This window comes from Sturnus vulgaris, chromosome 5, assembly GCF_052056855.1.
Source record: "Sturnus vulgaris isolate bStuVul1 chromosome 5, bStuVul1.hap1, whole genome shotgun sequence".
Taxonomy (NCBI): domain Eukaryota; kingdom Metazoa; phylum Chordata; class Aves; order Passeriformes; family Sturnidae; genus Sturnus; species Sturnus vulgaris.
In genome coordinates this window covers 30,492,907-30,515,373 of record NC_142247.1, presented here as the reverse complement: position 1 = coordinate 30,515,373, position 22,467 = coordinate 30,492,907, and the positions used below count along the sequence as shown (strand labels likewise).

The 22,467-nt window shown below is 51.4% G+C and overlaps 1 protein-coding gene across 1 annotated transcript; it reads left to right on the top strand.

The window, feature by feature from the left end:
* Window positions 1–1,681: 1,681 nt before the first annotated feature.
* MICALL1 (MICAL like 1) lies at window positions 1,682–22,268 on the top strand. Its single transcript, XM_014885314.2, has 16 exons — window positions 1,682–1,864; window positions 7,885–7,933; window positions 9,951–10,092; window positions 11,200–11,303; window positions 12,004–12,131; window positions 14,344–14,924; window positions 15,438–15,501; window positions 16,175–16,560; window positions 16,838–17,316; window positions 17,771–17,905; window positions 18,234–18,360; window positions 18,707–18,797; window positions 19,176–19,249; window positions 19,659–19,773; window positions 20,108–20,154; window positions 20,447–22,268. The coding sequence occupies exons 1-16, from the start codon at window positions 1,719–1,721 to the stop codon at window positions 20,566–20,568; spliced, it is 2,790 nt and encodes a 929-aa protein (XP_014740800.2). The 5' UTR covers window positions 1,682–1,718; the 3' UTR covers window positions 20,569–22,268.
* Window positions 22,269–22,467: the final 199 nt, after the last annotated feature.

Genomic DNA, 22,467 nt, shown 5'->3' with positions numbered 1-22,467 from the left:
GCAACTGCCCTACTTTCTTACTATCCAAAGCCTAAATCTTTCCCAGGACATGCTCAGGTGGATGTGATACACGGCATGAGAACCCTGGCAGGTACCTCCATAATGAATTCTAGTTCATAGCATACCAAAGGAATCCAGTGTGTTACTGGGATTTTAATATCTGTTTGGCATGTCGGAATTACAGATTTTTAATGTAAATCTGTATCATCTGAAACACTCCAGTGGTTACAAGCTGTTCTCAGGTCTGTAAATATGCTGCTGCTTTGTTTCCATTTGCCAGAGCAGCTTCCAAAGGACACACGGAGACCATCCACTGATCTTGCTGGCTCCCCGCCTTCTCTGAGGGACTGCCGAAGGTTAACTGAGCAGGACTGGCACTTGGTGGAACGAAGCCAGGAGGAGCTTGCAGCTCTCACTGGGTGGAAAGATGGGCTCAGCGAGCTGCGGTGCCTGGCACTGCTTGAAGCCAAAGGAATGCAGGGTGTTCAGCAGCCTCAACAGCCCCGCTGGTGCTGGAAGGCGCTCCGGAGGGAGGTGGGGGTGGCTAGAGCTCGAGCCTCGCCTGCTGCAGCAGGGTTTGGTGAGTGGAAGTGGTTCTGGACAAAATGGTTTTGTCGGAGGGAACCATGTACTCTGTGTCTCTGTCTCTGACCTACAGTTGTGAAGGGGCTAAGTATAATTACGGAAACTGGAAAAGTCAAGAAAACCTCGCTCATCCTACTGTCCCTTAGGATACATCAGGAAGATGCTGTCAGACAGATTGGGGGATGCTGCATAGCCAGCTCAGTCGTTGCGAAACCGACACAATGTTTCACTTCCTTTTTTGCTACAGAGTAGTTTCTCTTGTGATTTACACCTCAGCTTATCTTGGGCACTGAGTGGGGAGATTGTACAAACCAGCCAGAAAATTTATTTTCACTTGTTACACTTCTGGGACCGTAGAATGATAGAATGTAACAGTGGAGTAGAAGAAAGAGGGTGCTATGCATGGAATCTGAGTGAAGGAAGGAGTGTTGAGCCCGTACAAAATGACTTCAGAGAAGGAACTCTTAAATATTTGGAACTGGCGGCAGTAAGCTCAACATCAGTGTGATGGTTTGGTCTTCCACAGAGGTGGCTGTTGGAGATGAAAAGAATGCTAAGCCCAATACAGCAGCCTTTAATAGTGTGCTTCCCTTCACTTGTTAAACTATTACCCCGAGCACGCACATCAGCTCTCGTGACAATCCATCGCCTCGGTGCTGTGGTTCCTGAGATTGTATCGCACTCTTCCTCCGCTTCTTCCAGGGCTTCCTGTGAAGCGCTGCCTGTGACTCCAAGTGTCTTGATCTTCAAAGCTCTCTTTGGCCCTGAGCCTACCCTGGGAGCCACCTACGTCCCAGATGTACTTCACTGCCACGGCTTATGCCCCTAGGACTGCTGAGAACTGCTTCTGCCTGGAGCAGCCTCTGTCTAAGCCTGGGAGGGATCCAGAAATCAGGTTGCCGACTGGTTTTTAATCTAGTTGAATTTAAATTGCATTCAGGCCCAACTCTTTCTCCGAGGTGGGAGAGGGTGCTTCCCACGGCACGCCGCCCTGCTCCCCGGGAAGCGCTGAGCCCGGGGGCCCTGGAGCTTCCGCGGCGGGTCCGGGCCCCGCCCCCCGAGCCCCGCCCCGGGAGGCCCCGCCCGGCCCCGGGCTGGCGGCGGCGGCGGCGGCGGTGGGAGCGGCCGCCCCGATGTCGGGTCCGCGGGGCGCCCTGCAAGCCTGGTGCCGCCGGCAGTGCGAAGGCTACCGCGGCGTGGAGATCCGCGACCTCAGCACCTCCTTCCGCGACGGACTGGCATTCTGCGCCATTCTGCACCGCCACCGGCCCGACCTCCTGTGAGTGCAGGCCGCGCCTTGCCCGCCGCTCGGACGGGGCGCCGCGGGGCCCCGGCTGCAGCCCGCGGGCGCTGCTGGCACAAGGAGCGGGACCGCGGGGGTTTGGGTGCGCGGGACCGCTGGGACCCCCCTTTCTGGAGGAGTTGGGCTGCCTGTGCCCAGCAGCGATCGCGGGGGCTCTCAGGGGTTTGCGGGGGATGGAGGCGCCGTGGGTAGCGGCTCCAGGCTGGCTGGCAGGGAAGCTCCAGCTTCCCACGAGCATGGGCATGAAGGGCTCAGAGAGCGGATGCGTCTCCGTTGTGCTGATGTGCTGGTAGGGGATGCGCTGAAGAAGGTGCTGTCGAGAAGTAGTTGGGTACTGGGAATGAAGGATTCCATATTCCCAGGCAGTGCTCCAAGCCAGGTTGTATGGGGCTCTGAGAAACTTGTCTAGTGGAAGGTTTCCCTGCTCATGGCAGCAGGATTGGAACCAGATGATCCTTCAGGTGCCTTCCAAGCCAAACCATTCTATCACTCTGTGTTTCAGCAAACGACCTTTCGACCTGGTCCTGCAGACCTGTTAAGGTCAGGGTTAGCAGAAGTCCTGTGATTTAAGGCTGGTGAGAGCGTGGAGGTGGACTAGGTCCATTCACTCAAATGAGAGCAGCGCCTACTAGAGAAAAGACATGGTGTTGGTATCTGCCTCAGCAAAAAGTGAGCTTTCACACTTTGTGGGAGCCAAAGGCCTGCCCTGCACAGGGGCATTCCCAACTGCCAGAGGCAGCCACTCTGAAATGTGTAGAGGTCTGGGCCAGGTTGCTGCTTGCATTCACTTCTAGCTTGTTTTCTCTAGATGCCACAGTGAAAGCAGGAAGTAGCAAATGCCAGTAGGGGTATTGAGCCTCTCTCGCCTCCCACAGCTTGGGTGTCTCTGAGGGGGAATGTGAGTTTCAGGAGGCAGACAGTGAATTTGGGATTGCTTGGGGGCACAGTGTCAGGCTGGAGAAACTGGCTGAGCCGCTGGAAGGAATCTGCCCCGACCTGCTGCTGTAACCCTGTGTGCCCAGAAGTGCTGGGAATCCGGCGCCCATCTGTTCTAATCCTTGGTAGCCCTTGCAAAGCAGGTAGCCATCGCCCCACCCTGCTGTGCCTCCGGCGGGCACGCACTCCTTTGCTGCCGCTGAATCCAGCAAGGGTGATGCATCCCCTGTCACGTTCTGCTGTGGGACTGGTGATTCTTCCTCTGGGGTTGCCCATATTGACCAAGTTGTCTTTCCTGAGCTGGCCTCAGGAAGGCCTTTTGCCATGACAGCAACCTCTGTCGGGCAGAGGGTTGACTGTGACTCTACTGTAGAGCTGTGGTGCCTGTGAGAGGCTGAAACAGGCCGGTGTCCTTACAGGCTGAAGCTGAGCAGATAGGCTGGAAACTGAACACCTGCTGTGTTTCAGCTGGTTGCCCCAAGACCCTCGGCATGGTGTTCTGGAATGACTGAGAGCCAAGACATACAGTGTCTTTGCATCACTCTGGGTCTTGAAGGAATAGTGTGGTCTTATGTCCTGCAGCTCTTAGATGGTATGGCTGACTAGCTAGAATGGACCCTCTGAAAGTGCTACCAGTTGCAAGGCTGATGGGTGGGAAGAGGCAAATTAAGGACAGGAACGCTTGCAATTATTAATTTTTTTGTAAATGACACAATAACTGAGAACTGAAAAGCAGAAGTCCGGTAAAACCACCTGATGATTTCCCATTAACCATATTTACCATCCCATTAAAGCAGAGGCTGCTGCTCTTAAGTTGTCAGGGGCTTAAATCTGCTCCTGGCAGATGTCCTAACTACATGCTTCACAGGTCCTCTGCACGAGCTGCATTGTAGAGACAAAGCCCAGGGCCTTACAAGGACATGGCATGTTATAGAAGGATTTTCAGACGGCCATCAGGAGAGTAGCATCATTTCATCTGATTCCAGCTTCTTCAGCCTGTCCCGATTTGGAAGTGGGAAGATTGGATCAGAGGCAGTAAATCTCCTGACGGTAGAGGAAAAGTGGTTGCCCTTCTTTTCTTCTAAAGTGCTTTCAGTCAGCCCAGTAATGGGACTTGGCAGGGATCTGTGAACGCATTTCTGACCTTGTGTGTTCTCCCTTTGCGCGGGGCTCCCCTGGCCCTCAGGAGACAGCTGCGCTGCTCCCCAAAGGCTGGAGTTCCTCTGCACGCAGCTGCTTCCCTGCTTCCTGCTGGCTTCCCCTGAGATTGCAGAGGGGAGGAATGGGCACATTCATGGGAGAGCTGAGCTGAAACTCACCTGTGTGACACCGCTCCTCTGCCATCCTGATCCCCTGGGCAATGCTGCTGTGGTGGCTGTCAGACTGTCCCGGTTTTCTGACCTTGCCTGGATGCACCCCTGTTGTGGTACTGTGCTGGGAGGGGACACACTGAGAAAGAGGCTGCCATGAAAGACCATATGGGTAAGTGAGACTGAGGACAGTCTTCAGCATGACCCCTGATTTGAACACAATCACCGTGGAATAAGGCAAATGGTATCAGAGGGACGCTGCCGTGGAAAGCTTTGGAGCAGCTCCTTCCGAGCTCTTGGAAACACTATAGTTTGGGGCTTTTTGAAAGAAGTAGACTGGAATTCCTCAGTGTCTGCTGAATCCAGCTAAAGGTGTCTTGAAGTGGCCACCAAGAACGAGGTGCATACTTGTAGGATCTGTGTGTTGAACCATGCAGATGAAAATCCCTGACTCTGCTGTTGTAGGCACTTCACTTGGCTTCGTTGCCTCACTGTCCCAATCAGGAAAATGGGAAACTTGGATTTAGCCTCTGACTGTGCTGCTAGCTGTGTGATCTGGAGATGAGACATTTAATCTCTTCTCTTCCCTTTTCAGTTAAGCTGGCAACATCCAGACCAATTTGACAGTGGACTGTGAGGATTAATGAGTTTGTTTGCTCAGTGCTCTAGAAATCTGAAGCATGAAATTAGCGTTTACAAGGCATTTGCTACAGCTTAGTGAAGCAAAGAGCATCTTTCAGTGTCCCAAGCTGTACAGCCTCCCTGGCGCTCAGGGAAGGATCTTGGCATTCAAGGGTGAGAGAAGAATAAAGGAGTATGGCACATGCCTTTGAAGTGCTGGGAGAAATTGAGGCTTTAGTAAAACAGGAGATGAGAGCTATCTTAGAAATTCTGTTTTGTGTCCCTAGAGCCGTGGGTTTGGTTACAGGCAGGATCACAAATCTTGTTTGTTCCTTCCCATGTACAGCCTGCATTTCCCTGACAAGACCTGGAAAGCTGAATGGCTTATTATGTGGCACTGCCTTAAAGTGCTCATGATTTATATTTGAGGAATCCAGGAATTTGCTCTGGTTTTAGCTGTACGGCACACCCTTCCCCCTTCCCTGGATCTACTGTGCTCCCTGGCTGCTGCCCTAAACCCGGGAGTGCTTAGTGGCTGTGCATGTATCTAATTAGGTAAGTGCTTGGGATGTTATTTGCATAGAAATATTACTCCAGGATATGGTACAACACTGGGGTTTGCTGAGTCAAGACAGTTGTTCAGCTGGGATAGCCAGAGTCTTGCCCGTTCTTACATCCAATCCCTTGGATGGATATATTGGCAGGAGAGGAGAATGAGCAGGGCTGGATGAAAGACTGCTGAGATCAGGGCAAGGAAATAATGTGACATGCAGCCACATGTCACAGAATTGCGAGATGGCAAGTTCTGGGCTCTCTGCAGAGGAGACAGTTTATAGAGGGAAAAGGGGTGTGTCTGGAGTGACTTTTCCCCATGCCTGAGAGGCCATGCTCCTTGCACGTTGGTACTGGGAGCTTGCCTGGAGCCACAGGGAAGCCACGTGATCAAATGGCATATGGGAGTGCTCGTGTCAGAAGCAATACAGGTCAGTGTGGTCCTGCTTGGCCTATCAGAGAGGGAGCTGGAAAATGCAGTGGAGAGGAACTGAATAAACTGATCCCTGGGGCCTTGTACTGATGGACTTCAATGTTTTTGGTAAAGCTGAGACTGCAATCCTACATTAGTGGAAAAGTATCTTCTATTCCCTTGCTGCTTGGTAACCTCTTGTTGCCTCTTGAGCTTCATATCCTCTCTGCTGGCATCTATTTTTGCTAATGGAGTTGCCTTGGTTTATTAAAACAGCTTTGGTTGCTGGGGCAGGGTGGAATGGACGTGATGTTTTGTCTATCTGGAAGTTCTCTCCCAGCCCAGTCCACCAAGGAGTCTTTGAGTTTCCAGCTACACCACTCCCATATCCTGAAAGTGAAGGCATTCAAAATGAAGGTCATGAATGTTTAGAGGGCAGTTGATATATAACTTTGTTGTCATTGCTTCTCCTGTGTTCCAAGTTGGCATTTTTCTTTAAAAGGGAAAAAAAGATACTGCAAAGTTAAAGGACTTCTCTTGGCAGAAACAAAACAAAAACTTTCGGAAAAAACATCTCCCAGTGGAGACTAGTTATAACTACAGAAATGGCAGTGGTTTTGACATTAAAGCATAGGCTGCAGCTGAAGCCTTTGCTCACCAGCATGTAGAAAAGGAAAAGTTGTGGTATTTTGAGCAGTCTGAGCTCTGTACATGTATTCACATGAGCTTTGAGGGAGGTAATAGATTTGCTCCCACAGCAGCGAGCGGCTTGCAGCTTCGTTCATCTGTGAGGAAACGGCACCAGCAGACTCTTGCTTTTGAATGGAGGAAGTGTGATTTTATGGTGGTGTAGGCAGCCGGGAAAACCTTCCTGAGCTCATCACAGACTTCCTCTGCAGCTTTGGGAAAGCTGTGTGAGGGGCTTTGAGAAGGGGCTCGCTGCCGTGCCATGTGGCGCCAGGATGGGTTGTGTTGGTGTTACAGGAAAAGGCAATAAAATCCAGAGGGGACTGGAGGAAGGAGGTTCCTGTAGCCCCTCTCCGCAGGTGCATGGTGCCATCTCACCTGGATCCTGCACACCACCTTCAGGGTGAGGAATGCATTCCTCCCACTAGTCTGAATTGTCCTTCTGTGTTGATCTCCCAAGCTTTGGCACCTCTCTGTGGTCCATTGGGGTGGCTTTGTTGACTCTAGACCTCTCTGGACTGCATCCTCCCGTGAATCCTAGGCTAGCAGGTACACCAGGCTGCTGCATGAGGGGTTTTTTTTGTAACAAAGCTGAGATCCTCAGCAGGAAGGAGCTGTAAAAGCAGTGCAGCATGATGCTATTTTCACACATTATACCCACGCAAAAGGCATAACTAACTCCTTCCTGCATTTCTCCCCCTCTTTTGAAAGCCTGCAGACTGCTTTAACTTTCTGGTCTCTGCTTCCCTGGTGAAGGCAGCTAATCAGTCCCTGTGGTCAGGCTGAACCTCCAAAGGGCTCCAGGGGAACAAGTGAAATGGATTGGAACAAATGAATTCCCTGGTTGGAGACTGCTGGGATTCCTCTGTGTGCCCTGAACACCTTGCATTCAGCTCCAAGGGCTGCAGCTGAGGATGGTTTGTTAAACACTATGAGTATTTGGGGGAAAGCAAGGACAGAAGTGAAGTTTAAGATCCTCTGTGTCACCCCAAATTCTTTGAGGTGGTGCAGGGAGGTTTATCTAAGGACCCTCATAGAGCCACCTGTATCTGTCCCTTCTTTCTCTTGAGATGAGGGATCTGTATCCCCATTCCACTGTTGTGCCAGTGGCCTTGGAAAAGCAAGTTTGGGATCATGTTGCGCACCCTTTGGTGCAGCCGTGTGGTGCTAGTTGAAACATGGCCATGGTATTTCTGCAGCCTTGAATCTCAAGGGTAGAAGCAGTAATGAGAGACAAGAATGACTTTAATTTCCTGGTCACCACCCATTTGAGACTCGCTTTCTTTTTATAATTGCAATTTCCCTTTGGTTTCCTTGTCCCGTTACAACCTGAAATCTGCTTTGCCAAGGTTTTGTTTATCTAGGATCTTAGGTGTTGAGTTGTTGTAAGGTTGACTGTCCTGGCAATCTACATGTGATGGCATAGGTACACTTTTCCTCTGCACTTCATGTAACTATTTTGTGCTTTCTCGTTTCAGAGACTTTGATTCTCTCTCCAAGGATGACGTCTATGAGAATAATCGCTTGGTAAGTCCCTGTTCTGCAGTACGCAGAAGGAAGAAGTGATGTGAGAATGACTTGATGGAGGTCACGTAGTGTATGAGGAATTTGTGACAGTGCTGAGGGTATAAGAAAAATCTGTGTTTGTAAGTAACAGGCAGAAGCTTCTCTGGAAACAAGGGAATCTGAAACATCAACTTCCAGCCTGGTTGTCCTAATAGTTGCCAAGACAACATCTCAGGTGAAGATTTAAATGGTGCAACATTTTCTTGACTTCAGTTGTTTTGGATTTGCAGGCTATGGAAGCAGGAAGCTAGTTTTACTTCAGCAGAAAAGAAGGTCATGCTAGATCCTGGTCTGCAATGTTCTCTTCCTGCCTGGGACAGCTGGAGCCAGTAGCAGAAGCAGGCAGTGTGGAATAGGGAGGTGCCCAGCCCCAGGGGTTAGTGGTAGGACAGAGCAGCAATAGCCCTGTTTTTTTTAAATGAGAGAAAGACCTAATTGATAGTCTGTGGAAAGGTACAGCCCATCACCTTCCCAAGATGAGTTATGCTACATACAAGTATCTTAATGACTGATGTTGAGGATGAGGCTAAAGTCTTCAGTGGTACCCATCAACAGGAGAAGGGACAAGAGGTACAAACTGAATTACAGGAATTCCTCAGCTGAATATAAGGAGAAACATTTTTTACTGTGAGGGTGACAGAGCACTGGACTAAGCTGTCCAGAGAGGAAGTGGAGTCTCTTACTCTTGGGGATGTTTAAACCCCAACTGGATGTGATTTTGCGTCACTTGCTTTAGGTGAACCTGCTTTAGCAAGGGTTTGCACTAGATGATGTCTGAGGTTTCTTTCAACCCCAGCCATTCTGTAATTCTGTGATTTGGGATTTACAGGTTTAGGGTGTCTAGCTGTTCCTGACATGTCCTTTCCTATACCAGTTGGCCCCTTTCAGTCATTAGCAGCTTTTTCCATTCAAGACCCACACAATGGGTATCTTGTCCTATTAGAGACTTCTCAGGTGGAGTTTCTCTTCACTCCTTGCTGTTTGCAGCCTTGTGTTCAGTAAGACTCAGTACAGACAACTGGCTTAAAGCCAGGCTGAGCAGAGCCGAATGTCCATACGGGGCACTTTTACACCCCTAGTTACTGCAAATATCCATTTTCTTTTGTTTCTCCATTCCTTTCCTTTATATCTCACATCCTGCACAGCACCTCATGCCCCAGACGCTAAGCATTTTCAGTCTTTACCCACACTCAGTACCTTTAGCTGTGCACCTGTACCTCACCATTCAGTACCCAAACCACTCTCATCTCCTCCTGGCTAACTTCTCTTCAGTCCCTGCCATAATCTTGCACCCCCATCCCTGGGAGTTCAATGTGGCTACGCTGCCCTTGGCTCAGCAGAGGGATGGCCAGTGTAGAGACAATAACCCACACATACTGCTAAGTGGGAAACTCTCCAACAACTTTTTTCCTCCTCCATTCCTTCCTTTTGGGTAGCCATGTATGCAGTTGGAGGAGATGGGTGCTTCTTATCAGTGTCCTTGTTTCTGCTTGCTGAGACACAGATTAGTAGTGAAAGTACTGGCAGGGTGCTGGATTTTGAGCCAGGATGGCTCTGTTGATTGTGGGAGGGGAAGGTGTGGCACCCCAGAGCATGAAAGGATGGGCAGTCAGTGTTTCTGTGGGGTGAGCATTTGGGGTGGCTGGGGACACTGCCCAGTAGAGCACAGTGTCACTGGAAGTATCTGCCAGCCCTTGGCCATTCGTGGGGCCAACCAAGACTGTCAGGCTCTTGCCAGAAGGCACTGCAGGTTGAGCTGAAAGAACACTGGGTTTTTTTTTTCAGTGAAAACTGGAAGGGAACCTTGCTTCTATTGCTACTTTTTTTAGTCAAGCAGCATGTCTGGAAGTCTCTGTCTGTAAGGGATGCCATAGGCTCACTATTTAACCTTCCCTGGAGTCCTTCCAATTTGATATTTCTGTTATTTTTCATGAAGCGTCAGTTTTCTTTCCTTAATGGTTCTGTGCTGTTCGTGCAGGCCTTTGAGTTGGCAGAGCGGGAGCTGGGCATCCCAGCCCTGCTAGATCCCAATGATATGGTCTCCATGAAAGTCCCTGACTGCCTCAGCATCATGACTTATGTGTCTCAGTACTACAACCATTTCAACAACCCCAGCCAAGGTGAGTGTCCTCCCACCCTTCAGTCTTTCAGTTTGCCCCTGTTCGAGTATAGGAAACCCAGCAGCACCTTGTGCTTCCTCCTTCCTGTGGCAACTGGGAACTGTGTTTTGGGGAGGGGGAGAGGAGCAGATGGTACTTGCCTCTCCTGCATCTTGCTGGTGCCCCTGGGGAAGGCCTGGAAGAGAGAGTGCATTGGGGTGAGGTTTCACAAGAGGTGTGAGGTGATGTAACAGCTCAGGCTGTGGAAAAAGAAACGCCTTTCTCCTCCCTCTGAGCTGCATTCCTGCCAACTTGGGTTGGGCCACCACCCCTGGTGCTCACCAGAATTCTTTGTGATCTTCTCTAACCCACTGAAATAGGAGAAAGCTAGAAAGGAGCCCATCTACCACAGCTAATTTTTATCATATAGGTATATGTAAAGTGACTGGAGGACAGAGGGAGTGGAGCCAGGGTGGAATGTTTCAAATCAGCTCATCTGCCCCTACAACTGCAGCCTGAACTGAGTGCTCTGAGACAGCTCTTCCCAGGCATCCTTTGGCTGGGTGGAGATGAGAGCTCCAGGTCTCTGTTTCAGTCTGTAGCCACAGCATCAGATAAATCTCTTCCATTTCTGTATGCTTCTCCAGGGATGCTGGTCTCCTAGACAAAGAATCCTGCTGGAGACTGGTGTGTGAGTTCCAGCCCTGACAGCAAGAGATGTTTCACAGACCTGCTGACAGCCTGGAAGCCCTGGGGCCCAGTGGGTCACAACAATACCTCAGCAGCTACCCCCGCTGCTCTGGGTTTGAGCGTTGCTTAGGGAGTCAATTACAAGGAAGCCAAATAGCACGTGATGAGTAAATAAAATCACGGTGGGAGGCTGGTATCCCTGGGCCACAGAAGGGGATCCACAGCACGTCAGGCTCTCTGGCAGCCTCACAGCTGACCCATTATTAGATTGTGTTTGTCTCTTCCACCTAAAATAAGCACTGAAGTTTTGGGAGCGGCAGGTCTCATCCTATGTCACAAGGCTGGATGATTTTCTTTTTTTCCCCTCCCTTCCCGCACATGGGTGGTGTGAGTCACCACTGCTCTCCATGTCTGATCCTCCTTCCCTCTTGCCTCCAGCCAGCGTCCCTCCGCCTATGAAGCGACCAACTGCTGCCTCCTCTCCTCCTCTGCTGTCCCACAAGACGCCCGTGGCTGCAATCGAGAGTCCTACAGCACCACAGGTACCTGATTTCTTGATTCAAAGACAGCCTGAGGCAGCGGTAACCCCTGCACTGTGGGTGAGGAGATGGGAAAAAGCCTGTCACAGAGCCATGGATCTCTGCAGGGGCCTGCCTGTGTATTTTGGGAGTGAGGGGTGTTTGGGATTTTGTTTCCCTGTGGGATCCAGCTGAGAGTGATTTTTCTCTATGGGTCTGTGGACTGTAATTTGTCCATGGCAGGCAAGAGGTTGGGCAGATTGGTGCTGGATGGTTCCTTGAACCACCCAGGGTACAAACACTCTCCTTCATATGTGGGGATAACCCTGTAGATGAGGAAAGAGCAGGAATCTAGGACTAGAAGGGCAGAAAATATACCTTTTATTTCAGATTTTAGCAGTTGTCTGGGATGGGACCTATTTCAATGTTTTGCAGGACCTTGGTGCATGGGGTATAGATTAGTCCCTTCCACAGCCCTTCAGCTGTACATATGGCCAAGGCACCTTTTGGAGTGGCACCTTCTAATTTGGGAAGAGGCAGCCTGCCTTTGCCTGGGCTTGAGGGCAGCTGTTCTGTGCATTGTCAGTCCCTGAGGTCAGCCCCTGAGCTGTGCCACGAGTCCTCAGTGACGGGCCTTGCACAGGCAGCAGCTGCTCTGGAGAATCCGTGGTCTGGGGAGCAGCTCGTGGCCCCCACCCTGAGCTGTCTGTGCGTTGTGTCCCAGGATGATGTCCCCTCGGAGCGGTCCCAGCGCAGCACGCTCAGCAGCACCTGTGCAGCCTGCCAGCAGCACGTCCACCTGGTGCAGCGCTACCTGGCCGAGGGCAAGCTCTACCACCGCCAGTGCTTCAGGTATGTCGTGGTCAGGCCTGGTGGGGCAGCTTCTCTCCTCAGCAGACTGGGGCTCTGTGGCCTGTTGCACCGCATCTTTGAATGTTGCTTCCCTGGATATCATGGAACATAAACAGCAGTGCTTGAAATGACGGTGAAGATGTGCCATTTGCCTGCCAGTGCCCTGTCCCAGAGGTCTGACTAGCCCCTTGTGTCCATTCCTATCCTGTTCCCTGACTCCCTTTCTGACTTGTGCTTTCCCACTTCACTTCCTTGGAATCCCAGCCTCTTGAGGCTTCTCCTACCTCCATAAAAAAGGGTGCTCTGCTTCTTTACCACCTGCTTACCCAGGGCCATCCCCCTTCACCTTCCACTGAGGTCTGAGCCATGACATCATCCTACAGACCTCCTTCCACCTACACTCCACATCCTCGACTGGATATACAGGCTTCCATGCTGCCTGGGTGGTGCTGAGCTGCCAGGGAGCATGTGGAGAGTTGCAGACTGTTAACAAACTGAGCAATGAGGGTTTACACGTCAGCAGCTCTGTGGTTACTCCCTGAGTGCAGGTCCTTACCTGCAGCACCTGTGAAATCATTTCACTTTGCTTTCCCTGCTATGATGATGAAGAAATGAGATCTCTCCCATGGGCCATAGGACAAGGGTTGGCATCTGAGGACAGAAACATCGAGCCACCTGGAAGATGTGGGAGGCCTCATTCTAACTGGCCTAAGCCAGTTGGGGACATGCTGTAGAAACAGTGTCACCGGAAGGGAGCTGAGCTGGGGCCCATCAGGCTTCCCATCTGCAGCTGGGACAAAAACAGGAGTTTTGGGGTGCAGCTGCAACATTCCCGCTGTCCTCATGGTCCAGGAACAGGAGAGGTACCATATCTGCTGTGGCACAGCTTGTGGCCCTTCAGACTGAGCAGAGAGATCGCTGTAATTTTGTCCCAAATGTTTTGCCTCTTGATTATTTTCTTGTCTATTTTCTGTTTTGTTTTTTTTTTTCCTGTGCTGATTCATGGACAGTATTTGGTCAGAAATGTTCTGTGGCAGTGGTCCCCATGGGCTGATGGAGATAAACCCAAAGCAAACCACTTTTTCCCCTTGTCTGAGTTTTCCACCTCCTCATTTCATCATACCCCTTCTCTCTACAGTCCCTATGTCCTCACACTTCTGTTCTCCATTTCAAAGGAAATCCCAGTCAACTGCAGAGCAGAATTCCTTGCCAAAATTATCTGCTGGCAGTGTAGGGCAGCCAGCTGCTGTGAGCACCAGGTATTCAGACAAGAAGGAACAAGCTTGGTTTTCATGGGAGTGCTTGATCAGCCCCTTGCCTTTGGCTGTCTTTCATGTATGCTATCCACCTCCTTTCCTAGGTAGAGAAGGACTGACTGTGCCTTGTATCATGCTTGCACCTGGAGGGCTTCATTAGGAAGCATTCAGAGGCTCAGTGGGGGAAGAGTGGATGACCCAAGGAGATGTGCCAGACATCGAAGGGCAGGAAAGCCATTAGCCCAATTTCAACAGGCAAGGCAGAGTGTAAGAATGGCCCTGCTGCATAAGGCCCTTGTCCTTCCAGCCAAATGCTGTGGCCTAGCTGCATGCCGTGGTCAGCATTATTGAGGCTGAGCATGAGACCAGGCCAGGCTTGTGAGTTCCTTCTCCTGAATACTCTGGAAGCCTCCAATGCAGTAATTTCCCAAGTTGAAACTGAAGTAATTTTATTTAATAATCAGCATTGGGGAGCAGTTGCTTTGCAAACAAATGTATCTGACAGTTCTTTAACGTGCCAGGACCCTTGGCCCCCACAAGGTGGCCCGTAGCCTCCCTGTGCCAGTTCTAAACCAGTTGCTTCCTAATTCCAGTTCATATTCACTGTTTCATGTCTGTGAATGGTTGATCCCTCTTCCCATTGCAAGTGTGGAAGCCATATCATCTCCCAATGCCAACTGTCACCCTTTCATATCTATTAAATCCTTTCTGAGATGAAGGAAGAACCCAAATGCATGCAGTATTTGAGTTGTGAACTTGCCGTGGGTCCCTACAGTGGCCCAGTTACATTTCTCTACTTCTTTTCCAAATGACTTCCCCAGGGACACTCCAGGATTTAATAGCAGGTGTAAGAACTACACTACTGTGTCCCTACAAGGGTCTGCCAGGTTTGTTGCCTTCTGTGAAGGGCAGGATGGCATCCCCCATCTCATGGTGCTCTATCTTCTCATTGGCAGGTGTAAGGAATGCTCCAGCACGCTGCTCCCGGGGTCATACAAGCCTGGGTCAGAGGCAGGGACTTTTGTCTGCACGCAGCACCGTGGTAAACTGGCCGGGAGTGGGAAGGCAGAAAGGAGGCCCAGCCCAGACCAACAGTCACCAGAGCTAAGAACTGAGACTGGGGCTGACAGCATGGGAGAGAATGCCCTCCAGGCAGGAGCAGGCGTGAGGAAGGATGATGGTGACTCCCAGGAAAGTGTGGCAGAGACCCCTATGCCTGCAGAGGGCCCTGCTGGCCCAGCAGAGAAGGACAGCACAGCCAGCAAAGCAGAGACACCGGCACCCCCTGCTCACGCTGGCAGTGGGGCATCTGTCTCCCAAACTCCCCCCAGGCCTCCAATCCCCAGCAAGCCTGCAGGGCTCACCCAGGACAAAGGCAGCACACTGGATGGACGGCTCAGAGACTCACGTCCCACCCCAGCTCCAAGGAAGGCCACCGATGCATCTGCCCTCTCCCCTCCATCCTCCCACCCTGTCCCCCGGCCCAGGTCCACTCTGCAGGGCGAGGGCAGCGACTGTGGGCCCGGCATGGTGAACGGTAAGAGGGCATTGTGGTGTCAGAGGTTACCCTCTACATCCTCAGTGGCCGAGGTGGTTGGCTGAGTTCCCTTCCTTCTCTGCAGCCTGACACTCTTCTGCCTCCAAATAAATCTTGGGTTCAGACACCAGGTCTTTGATTGCCAGCAATTGCCAGCCATCCCCATAGCAAGGAGAGCAGTACTAGTTTTGCTCCTGTCTTCTCCCTTGTATTCTCCAGAGCTCTCCAAAGGCAGCAAGCCACTGTGGAGGGAAGATAGTACAGCTGGAGGAGTTTGCAGGTGTGGGAACAGAGGGGCATGTCAATTCTCCAGGGTGAAGCGGGGAGAAAAAGGCAAAGGGATGTTTGGGGTTAGCTGGCTGCAGTGACTGTGGGAGAAATGCCATGAGGTCTTCAGTGAGTGGGAATCGCCACACTCCTGTGGAAGGTAATCTAAGAAGTGCCTCATGTTGATTTAACCTCTTTCTTCATGTCCTTTTGGTGTTGTGACAGTCTGACTCTGTGTCTTTCTAGGTCGGGTACCTGAACCCAGCCCCCCGGTCCCAAAACCCCGAGGGAGACCCTGCTCCTCTGATCGGTATGTCCCTCTGTTTTCAGATCACCTGAAAACCCCATAGCAGGATGGGGCTATGGGGACAGCACAGCTGTGGTCTTCTCTCCCACCTCCTTCAGCTCCTGCTCTTAGGAGGATGTATGCTTTGACCAGGTTTCTTTTCTAATAGGTGCTGGCCTAGCATGGTCAGGCTGACAGTGTTCATCCATACCTCCCAGGGCATTTGTCTCTTATTGTAAAGAGTTTGAGAGCTTCAGAAGGGTGTTTGTGTGGCACAGGCAGATTGCCAAATGCCTTCTGGAATGGCCCTGCTTGTGGGTGCTGAGAAGGGGACATTTATCTGCCTTGTGGGGGATTGGTCCTGGGAAATGTGGGAAGACTAGCTATGCCCATAAAGATCAGCCTTTACCACTGCTTAGCAGATGGAGGCTGTAGTATTCAGGTACCAAAACACTGGGCCCAGAAGGCAAGTCAGGCAGGCTGTGTTTCCCTAAGGCCTGTAGGTTTGCCCACAGAGAGTGAGACACTTTGTCTAGGGAAGCCTGGGGCCATCCATGGATGAGAAAGCTGCTTCTGCATGGGAGACATCCTGCTCCATCTTTCCTTTCCCCCAAGAGCTAAGTCCCTCTCCAGTGCCTCGCCACCCCACCATCCCACTTTCTCTCTGCCATCTCAATTTCTCTTTCTCTTCTACCAGTGGTGGAGCTGCTGCAAGAGCCAAGGACCCACCATGGATGGCTTTAGTGCAAGCAGAGCCCAAGAAGAAGCCAGCTCCCCCTCCTCCCCCAGGCAACAACCATGAGACTCCAAGTAGGACTTCAGAGGAGGAGGATGGAGAGGAGTCGGGGAAAGCCAAGAGTGAGGAGAGCAGGTCTGATACAACACAGCCCAAACCATACAACCCCTTTGAGGAAGAGGATGAGGAGGAAGTGGAAAGTGCTGACACCCAAAAGAGCACATCTGAGCAAGATCAGAGCGAGACTGCTGCCAAACCTCTCCACCCCTGGTATGGCATCACTCCTACTAGCAGTCCAAAGGCAAAGAAGCGGCCAGCTCCACGAGCCCCCAATGCTTCCCCACTAGGTGAGCTTTCTCCTGCTCCTTTATCCCTCCTCTGCAGCCCCTGTGCATCCCCTTGGAGGTCTCCCCCTTCCCAGGTGCCTCTGCATCACCCTGGCGGGCCAGGCCTTTATGCAGTGATGGTTGTGTTAGCTTGCATTAGCTATGTTCTCTCTACCCACTGGAGCACAGCATTTGCAGGCAAGATTTTACACTGACCCTTATCTCCAGTGTATGCCACCCTCCCTTTCTGTTCTGGCTGTCCCTTCATTCCACCCTGAGCTCTCCCTTTGCTTTGCAGCCCACCACCCCATCTCTAGACTGTCACACTCTGAGCCATCATCCTCCACCCCATCTCCAGCCCTCAGCCTCGAGAGCATCGACTCTGAGAGTTCAGCCAAGGTGCTGGGAGACACCGATGAGGCCTCAGTGCCCAAAAGCTCCTCCGAGCCCACTGTGCACATGCCAACAGCTGCCAAGACTTCCAGCACTGATGCACCGCTGGCCAGTGTCTCCTCCAGTGAAAGCCCTGCTGTCCCAGCCAGTCTCTCCACCAACTCCTCCTTCTCCTCCTCCAGCGAGCTGGCCAGCCTCAGTGGGGAGACGCAGCCCAGCACCCTACACACCAGCAGGAGCATCTCCACTGGCAGCCTAAAGACCAGCCCCAGCCGGCTGCCCCCCAAGCCTCCAGTTGGGGCTAGCCCTACACCCATCCTCTTGGCTTCAGATGGGGGTGCTGGGAGCCCCAAGACATCTTCCTCACCCAAACCACAGCTGAAGGTGAGATGATGACCCCCATCCGGATCACAGGGCTCTTCTTCCCCATCCATCATTTGGTCACATGGGATCTGTGAGTCCAGGCTTGCCCCGTTGGTAGGCTTGATGTGTGACCCCTTGAAAGCAAGCTTCAGGCCTGTGTTAAGTGATGGCTCTGCTTGTACTCTGCCTACCCCATGTGCTAGAGAAGAGGCAGGGTATCATGTAGTCTGAGCAAATAGGAAGGGAACTATGAAGGAAAATCTTTCAGCATGCTTGTGAGAGAGAGGCTGGGAAACTGATGTCAAACAGGAGCGGTTATTTTTTTTACTAGGTGCTTGTGGAGGCGAGTGCTGTGTTCCTCCTTTAGGAGGCTGTGGAGCAAGACAAACCCTAGCACTGCCTTGTCTGCACATTCTGTTGGGTTCTCTTCCCTTCCCTGGATACTCATATATCTTCTTTTGTCTGCCCTCTCCAGTCTTCCTGCAAAGAGAACCCCTTCAATCGGAAGCCATCACCTGCTGCCTCCCCCTCAGCAAAGAAACCTCCCAAGGGCTCCAAGCCTGTGCGTCCTCCTGCACCAGGCCATGGCTTTCCACTGATCAAACGCAAGGTAAAAGGGCCCTCGGGAGCAAGCAGGGAAAAGCCGGCTCTGTGCTATCCCCCAGGGCTGTAGCAGTCTGCAGACAACCTGCTGATGCATGTGTGGGCAGGGATTGCAGCAGGTGGCTGTGGCTGGGGAGGAGGGTGTGTAGGCTACACCTTCTGCATGAAAGCACCATGGTCTTCCTTTATTCCAGAGTGTGGTGGGGAGTTCAGATCCATACTTTGATGGAATATTCTGTTGTCCCCCTGCCCTTGTTAGTGTTGACCAACCTCTGAATTACCCCTGGAAACTGGAGTCTAGTGGTAACGAAAGTGTCTGATTTATGGTTTGGCAGGTGCAGACAGATCAATACATCCCCGAGGAAGACATCTATGGGGAGATGGATGCCATTGAGCATCAGCTTGATGAGCTGGAGCACCGTGGGGTGGCCTTGGAGGAAAAACTTCGCAGTGCTGAGAATGGTATGTGGGTTGGGCTGTCTGTGGGTGTGGGGCAGGACAGACCCAAGGGCTGCCCTCTCTCCAGCCAAGGAGATAGTAGCAGTGACTTCCTCCCTGCTGATGCTGGGGTTGGAAGAGCTCAAGAGGCTATGCTGGCCTCCAAGATTGGTCACAACCTTACCCTGAACATGGAGATGTCCCTAGAATGAAATCAGGTGGGAGAAGAGATAGGGTCTCTCTGGGCCTCAGAAATAGGCTGAGGTTGGGTTGGCTCTAGCCCAGTGCCCCTCCCTTGGCTTGGCAGAGCCCAAGTGGATGGTATCCACAAGGGCTATGAATGGCTCTGAATTGTCCCTTTGCTTGGCAGACAACCCTGAGGACAGCCTGCTTGTGGACTGGTTCAAACTCATCCATGAGAAGCACATGCTGGTGCGCCATGAGTCAGAGCTCATCTACATGTAAGTATGTGCAGGCGTGTGGAGAGGTACTGACACTCTCTTGGGGAACCCTTTCTCAGCCCTCCTGAAATGATGCTTCCAGGGGAGATCCTGACAGGGCCTCCTTGCTTAGAAAAAGGAGGGAGTAAGGGCAAAGCAAGTCTGTCCAGATGCACTGAGAACTGACCCACAGTGTCACCATCCAGAGCCTCTGCAGCATCTTCTCCAGGAAGGCCTTGAGCAGCCAGGGCTGGTCCTTAGTGGTCCTTGGCTCCCTGACCATACAGGACAAGATCAGCATCTTGACAGATCTTTCCAAGATCACCCTGTACTTTGGGATGATGTTCTGCTTCTCTGGAGCCTTGCTATGCTTCCCGACATTTCCCTCTTCCTTTGCAGCTTCAAGCAGCAGAACCTGGAGCAGCGACAGTCAGATGTGGAGTATGAACTGCGGTGCCTCCTCAACAAGCCAGGTAAAGCACCACTCTGGTGTGCTTACTCCTTTTTCATAGAATCATAGAATATATTCAGTTGGAAGGGACACACAAGGATCGTTTTTTCCCCTGGGCATCATCTCCCCTCTCTCTAAATGGATCTCAGGTGAAGAGAGGAAGATCTGTAGGGATGCCAGTGCAATCAGCTGACTCTAGAGGCTCTGTCCCATCTCGGTGTATGTCCCATCCTTGTGCAGGGACTTGCTCCTTTTGTCCCCAGGGAACGCTACATGCAGGGCTCTGTCCCCACAGCACTGCTAGGCCAACTGGCCCAGAAACATGGCAGGGTAGAGAGGATTGTGCTGGAGATCTCTGCCCCGAAGCTCTGAATTTCAGTGCTTCTTCAGCCATGTAATTGCCTGTCCTTTCCTGGGGTTTGGCCGGGTAGAGAAGGACTGGACTGATGAGGACCGAGGAAGGGAAAAAGTGCTGATGCAGGAGCTGGTGACCATCATCGAGCAGAGGAATGCCATTGTGAACTGCCTGGACGAGGACCGGCAGAGGTGAGTGAGGAATGAGGTGGGCTGGGGGAGAAGGGAAAGGCGCACCTTGTCTGACTCAGTGCCACATGAGTGCCTTGTGGGGGTGTCCCAAGATATCCATGTGGCTGAAGTCTTTACCAGGCTTCGTGATTGTTGTCTCTTTGAATGATTTGTGTGGGAAAGACAGGACAGCACGTGCAGCATATGGGATTTTTCCTGCTGGTTGCACATGCTCACAAGACAGTGATGGATCTGCCCCTCTATGGCTTCTAAGTAGGAGGCTCTCTAGCCTTAAACAATACAGCAGCTGTTTTCACGGCTGAATTCCTGACCTTTTTCGCATTCTTTCTTTCAGAGAAGAGGAGGAGGATAAAATGTTAGAAGCCATGATTAAAAGGAAAGGTAAGAAACAAATGGGAAGCTTTTTGGAGTGATATTTTCACTGCTGACCTCAATGAGGGGCAGCATGAGCTATTTGTGAAATTGTGTGCAGGAGAGATTGAATCTATGCTGTGTAGACTGGAGAGACTTTCCTGTAGGGCCAATAAAGTTAGAGGCACAGTTGTGCTGCACACCCCTGTTATCAGAGAAATTGTGCATGTAGTGAAGAGCTTTGATTCGTGGCTCTCACTCTTGCCCATTGTCTGCTCAACTATTGACATCCCACAGTAACAACTTCCCTTTGCAACCCCAGAGTTTCACAAGGAGACGGAGACCGAGGGCAAGAAGAAAGGCAAATTCAAGCCCATGAAGGTGCTTAAGCTGCTGGGCAACAAGCATGACTCCAAGAGCAAGTCACCCAAGGAGAAAAGCTAGAGCAGGAGAATACCAGCAGTGCGAGGGAACCCTGACTCACCTCTCCCTGGCCCTGGCTCGCCTCTCCCCCTGCTCCCTCCCCGGGCACCAGAGCTGTCACCCCAGCGAGATGCCAGCTCTCAGCCCAGAGTGGGTGAGAATGACCAAAGCCCTCCCCTTCCTGAGGCTGTGGGGGAGCATGACCATACCCTCCATGAAGCCTTGTTAACAAGGTGGGGAGAAGATGGATTTGCTTTTCAGATATGTTACCCAATTGTAACATATCTGAATATGTTACATATCTCGTCATTAACTGAACAAGCAAAGAGTTTCGTGTTTGTGGGAAAACTTGCACTAACTTCACCCCGTCCCTTCTCCCGCTCTAACTGTGACAGTTCCACGTGCCTCTGACTTCTGCCAGGAAGGGACTGGGCCTCCCTGTCCCTCCCTGCCTGCCCACTCTTGTCCCTTTTCTGTCCCATTTTTAACTTCAGGAAAGAACTGACATTAGAATCAGGATCCTTTGGGTTTTACTTGCCTAAGTAAAAGGTTAAGAAAATACTCCTGCATCACAAGGCTCTAGAGCCATAGCCAAAAAAAACCTGGTGCCCTATTTATTTTGAGCCGTCCCCTCCCTCAAGTGCCAGGGATGGGTGGGCTCCGTCCCAAGGCTGAGAGGACCCAAGGGGATGGCGTACAGCTGCTAGGATGTAGCTCACGTGCCCTACTCAGGAACCCCACTGCTGCTAAACACTGCTGACTGCTGCCTTCCTGGGGAGGGAGGACCTGTTCCTTTTCCAGGCAAAGGCAGAAAAGCTCAAGATTGACTGAGTGCAGGCAAGGGGCAGTAAACTTGTGTCCCTGCTCACCAGTGCCACCCTTGAGCGGCAGGGGAGAGAGGCGCGGTCACAACTGACCTTTACCCAGCTACATCTGTGTATACTTTAAAAGTGTGCAGATGTGGCTGGTTATTTTTTACACCTCCTTTACTAGATGAATTCAAACCTATCCTAAAACTTTAAACCCCTTATTTTATTTGTCATGTGTGTGCGTGTGTGTACATCAGAGGAGGGAATGGGGGAGCAGTGTTCTTCCAACCATCCCTTCTTCCTTCCATTTTGTTTCCTGCCTTCACTTCCAAGATGATGAGTTATTTATTGAATTATTGGATCAGTCTGAATTAAGAGTTTCATGGGTGTTTGGTTGGTCAGCTGTTCATGCCTTCTCATTAGCAAATTATACATAACCAGCCCTGAGCCATCTGCTGCAGTCTCTTCTAAAAACCCAACAGGCTTTAGCCAAAATGCTCTCGGAGCAGTGCCTTGCAAGGTGGCTGGTGTAGCATTCTGGAGAGGGATCCTCATTTCCCAGAACCAGAGGGACCCAAGCCCCACCTCAATCCCAGTGTGGCCCCCATGGCTGGGAGCTGGCCAGCTCAGCCCTGTGCTGGTAATGCCATCTCACCCTTGCCATACCCAGCAGGCTGATGAGGAGCAGTGGTAGGGGAGATCCCAAAGCACAACTCTTCTCCATGGAGAAACAAATCTGCTTTAGAGCCTGCTCTCACATCACTGTTGCCAAAGGCCATTGGGATTGCTGCAGCCTGACACCTCTTGGCCATGCACCCAGTCAGAAGTTTGATTTGTAAATTATACTGTACTAACTCCATGACTTCCATTCACCTGAACAGAAATAAAAGAAACATTGGACTTAAAAAATGATTGTGGATTAGGTTTCTGATTCCTTTGTGCACTTGTGCTGTCCCAGGGCCAGGGCATGCTGCCTGGCTTTGGAAAGTGGCTGAGTATTGCTAAGAAGCCGAGATCTTAAGGAAATTGGAAACTGGACATTATGCTGGGATTTGCACAGGAAAAGCAGGACATCATGCTTCTGTCTGGAGGACAGAGGTGCAGATATTTA

Excerpts from the sequence above, each read along its gene's own strand:
- MICALL1 (XM_014885314.2), top strand. The coding sequence starts at position 1,719 with ATGTCGGGTCCGCGGGGCGCCCTGCAAGCCTGGTGCCGCCGGCAGTGC. Across the intron at positions 1,865-7,884 it reads CGCCACCGGCCCGACCTCCT|AGACTTTGATTCTCTCTCCA; the intron begins GTGAGTGCAGGC and ends TTCTCGTTTCAG. Across the intron at positions 19,774-20,107 it reads CTGGACGAGGACCGGCAGAG|AGAAGAGGAGGAGGATAAAA; the intron begins GTGAGTGAGGAA and ends TCTTTCTTTCAG.